At 71.9% G+C, this 3267-nt stretch overlaps 1 protein-coding gene and 1 long non-coding RNA gene across 2 annotated transcripts in view; both read left to right on the top strand.

The window, feature by feature from the left end:
* Positions 1-207: 207 nt before the first annotated feature.
* Positions 208-3267, top strand: part of IMPDH1 (inosine monophosphate dehydrogenase 1) — a 15433-nt gene continuing 12373 nt past the window's right edge. The window contains 3 exon segments of the mRNA XM_074869603.1: positions 208-242; positions 1247-1325; positions 1327-1346. Coding sequence (XP_074725704.1) covers positions 223-242; positions 1247-1325; positions 1327-1346 — 119 coding nt within the window. The 5' untranslated portion in view covers positions 208-222.
* Positions 2067-3267, top strand: LOC141943897 (uncharacterized). The gene is made up of 3 exons (XR_012629087.1): positions 2067-2128; positions 3059-3133; positions 3236-3267. It is a non-coding gene; the product is annotated as an uncharacterized LOC141943897 (long non-coding RNA).

The following is a 3267-nucleotide window of genomic DNA, read 5'->3' as shown; positions in this document are numbered from 1 at the left end:
TGCCTGCGGGTGAGGGGGAGGGCGGGGGGGGGTCTGGCGTTGTCGCGGGGACACACACACACACACACACACGCGTGGGGGGACCCCCCAAAAGTGACGCGCGGGGAGGGGGGAGCGGGGCTGGCGCGGGGAGGTGCCGGCGCTGAGGGGGCGTGGCGGTGGGCGGGGAGATAGGCGTGGCCACGCCCATCTCCCCGCCCACCGCCACGCCCCCTCAGCGCCATGGGCGAAGGGGAGCCCAGGTAGCGGGTGGGGGAAGCGCTGGGGGGGGACTGGGAGTTACTGGGAGGGTACTGGGGGGCACTGGGGGATGGGGAGGGAGGGAGTGGGGGGGGACTGGGGGATTACTGGGGACTGGGGGGGGGCGCGGGGAGGGGACTGGGGGGTTACTGGGGGATGATGAGGCAGCAGTGGGGGGGTACTGGGGGGTTACTGGGAAAGGAGGAGTGGGGGGGTACTGGAGGAGCGGGGAGGGACTGGGGGGTTACTGGGGCTTGGAGGGGGGAGCGGGGGGGTTACTGGGGGATGATGGGGCAGCAGTGGGGGGGTACTGGGAAACGGGGAAGGACTGGAAGGTACTGGGGGGTTACTGGGGAAGGAGGGAGCAGTGGGGGGGGAACTGGAGGGGACTGGGGAAGGGGGGAGGAGAAATGGGAGGGACTGGGGGGTTACTGGGGGCTGGGGGGGGAGCGGGAGGGACAGGGAAGGTACTGGGGGTTACTGGGGGATGATGGGGCAGCACTGGGGAGGGACTGGGGGGTTACTGGGGTGGGGGGTACTGGGAGGATACTGGGAGGCGCTACTGGGCGGCGGGGGGGGGGGCGCTGGGGCAGGCTGGGAGCTGGGGGGGGGGGGGGGGGGCGCTGCGGCGGCCGGTCCGGGTCGCCCCGCCCCCTTTAGCCCCGCCCATTTTGGCACTGCCCATTTTGGCCCCGCCCCCTCGGCCCCGCCCTGCGCCGGGCCCGCGGCGGCCACCGCAACGCCCCGACCCACCCCCCCCCACCAAAAACTGGCACCGGGACGCCCCCCCCCCCACCTCTGGGACCCCCCCCACGGCACCAGGACACCCCCCCCCCGTCCCGGGGACCCCCCCCGCGGGGGAACCATCCCCCCCCCCCAGCCCGACCAGCCCAAGTTGGGGATGGGGATGGGATGGGGGGGGCATATCCTGATGCCGGGGGGGGGGGTTTGGTTTTGGGGGGGGGAGGGCAGTGGGGGGGTCCCGGTGCCACCCCCTTTCCCGCAGCATGGCCGACTACCTGATCAGCGGGGGCACCGGGTACGTGCCCGAGGACGGGCTCACGGCCCAGCAGCTCTTCGCCACCCTCCGACGGCCTCACCTACAAGTAGGGGTGCCCCCCCCCCCAAAAACCCCAAACCCTCCCTGACCCCACCCTGCCACCCCCATGGCAGCCGCCATCCCCCCAGCCCAGCTCGGGGAACCCCCCTGGGGATGTGCCCCCTCCCCCCACCATTGACCGTGGGGATGGGTCAGTTGGGGGGGGCTGGGATTTTTTTTTGGGGGGGGGGGGGGGGGGGGGGTGTCCCCCACCCTCCCTGGCCTTGGTGACCCCGTCCCTGCCTTCATCCCCCCCGCACGTGACTTCCTCATCCTCCCCGGCTTCATCGACTTCACGGCGGATGAGGTGGTGAGTCCTGGACCCCCCCACAACGACAACCCCCCCCCCCCCCTCTTCCTGGGACCCCCCCCCCGTGTGACATCCCTGTCCCCCCCCCCAGTGATGTCCCCATGTCCCCCAGGTGTGACACCCCTGTGCCCCCCCCCCCCGTGTGACACCCCCGTTCCCCCCTCCCCGGCAGGTTTTTAGGGGTGCAGCGCGGCGGGGGGGGAACCTCCCAGCCCCCCCCCATGTGCCCCCCAGCATGGGGGTGAGCAGAGGGCTGGGGGGGGGGGGGTGGGGGGTGCAGAGGGGTATTTTGGGGTGAAGGGGTCCCCCCCCAACCCCGCCGGGGGGGGGGTCAGGAGGGAGAAGGGTCCGTGCCCCCCCCCCCGCCCCCCCCCAGGACCTGACCTCGGCGCTGACCCGGAAGATCACCCTGAAGACCCCCCCTCATCTCCTCCCCCATGGACACCGTCACCGAGGCCGACATGGCCATCGCCATGGCCGTGAGTGGGGGGGGGGGGCACCCCCGGGGTGGGGGGGGGGCACCCCCGATAGGGGACGAGCACCCCAGGGGCTGGGGGGGGACACCTGGGGGTTAGCCAGGGTGGTGGTGGGGGGAGCCAGAGCTGGGGGTGCTGGAGGTAGTGGGGGGGGCACCCTGGAGTTGGGGGGGGGGGGGGGGCGGAGGGCACCTGGGGGGCAGCCAGGGGGCTGGGGGGGGCACCCCTGGGGTGCTGGAGACATGGGGCAGGCACCTGGGGGCGGTGGGGGGGCCTGGTGGGCAGCCAGGGGCTGGGGGGGGCACCCCAGAGTGGGGGGGGGACCTGGGGAGCGGCTAAGGGGGGGGGGGGCACCCCTGGGGTGCTGGAGGTAATGGGGTCACTCCCGGGGGGGGGGGGGGCAGCCAGGAGGGCTGGGGGGGCAGCACCCCTGGGGTGCTGGGGACATGGGGGGGGGCACCTTAGGGGAGGAAGGGGGGGGGGGCACCCACCCCTGGGGGAGGGGGTTCAGGGGGTTGGGGGTGCAGGGGTGGGGTGCCCCCCCAGTCTGATTTAGGGGTGCAGCATCGTGTTACCCCCCCGATCTGATTTGGGGGTGCAGAGTTGGGGTCCCCCCCATGATGGGGGTGCAGGGTCGGGGTGCCCCCCCCCTCCAATGCCATTGTAGGCTCAGGTTGCCCCCCCAGTCTAATTTCAGGGTGCAGCATTGGGGTGCCCCCCCCAGTCTGATTTGGGGGTGCAGGATCAGGGTGTCCCCCCCCCTCAGTCTGATTTAGGGGTTCAGACTCATGGTCCCCCCCCAATCCCACTATAAGCTCAGCTTCCCGCCCACACCCTAATTTCAGGGTACAGCATCATATTCCTCCCCAATCTGATTTTGGGGCGCTCCCCCCGCACCCAGCGCACCCCCAAACCCCCTTCCCCCCCCCCCAGCTAATGGGCGGCATCGGCATCATCCACCACAACTGCACCCCCGAGTTCCAGGCCAACGAGGTGCGCAAGGTCAAGGTAAGGGGGGGGGGGTGTCCCCAAAACCCCCCCCCAACCCTCCTGGCTGGCTGTAACCTGCCTGCGTCCCCCCTTTTTTTTTTTGCCCCCCCCCCCCAAAAGAAATTCGAGCAGGGGTTCATCACGGACCCGGT

The sequence above is a fragment of the Strix uralensis genome, chromosome 5, assembly GCF_047716275.1.
Source record: "Strix uralensis isolate ZFMK-TIS-50842 chromosome 5, bStrUra1, whole genome shotgun sequence".
NCBI classification, from domain to species: domain Eukaryota; kingdom Metazoa; phylum Chordata; class Aves; order Strigiformes; family Strigidae; genus Strix; species Strix uralensis.
The sequence above is the reverse complement of the archived record's forward strand: the minus strand, read 5'-3'. Positions and strand labels throughout refer to the sequence as shown.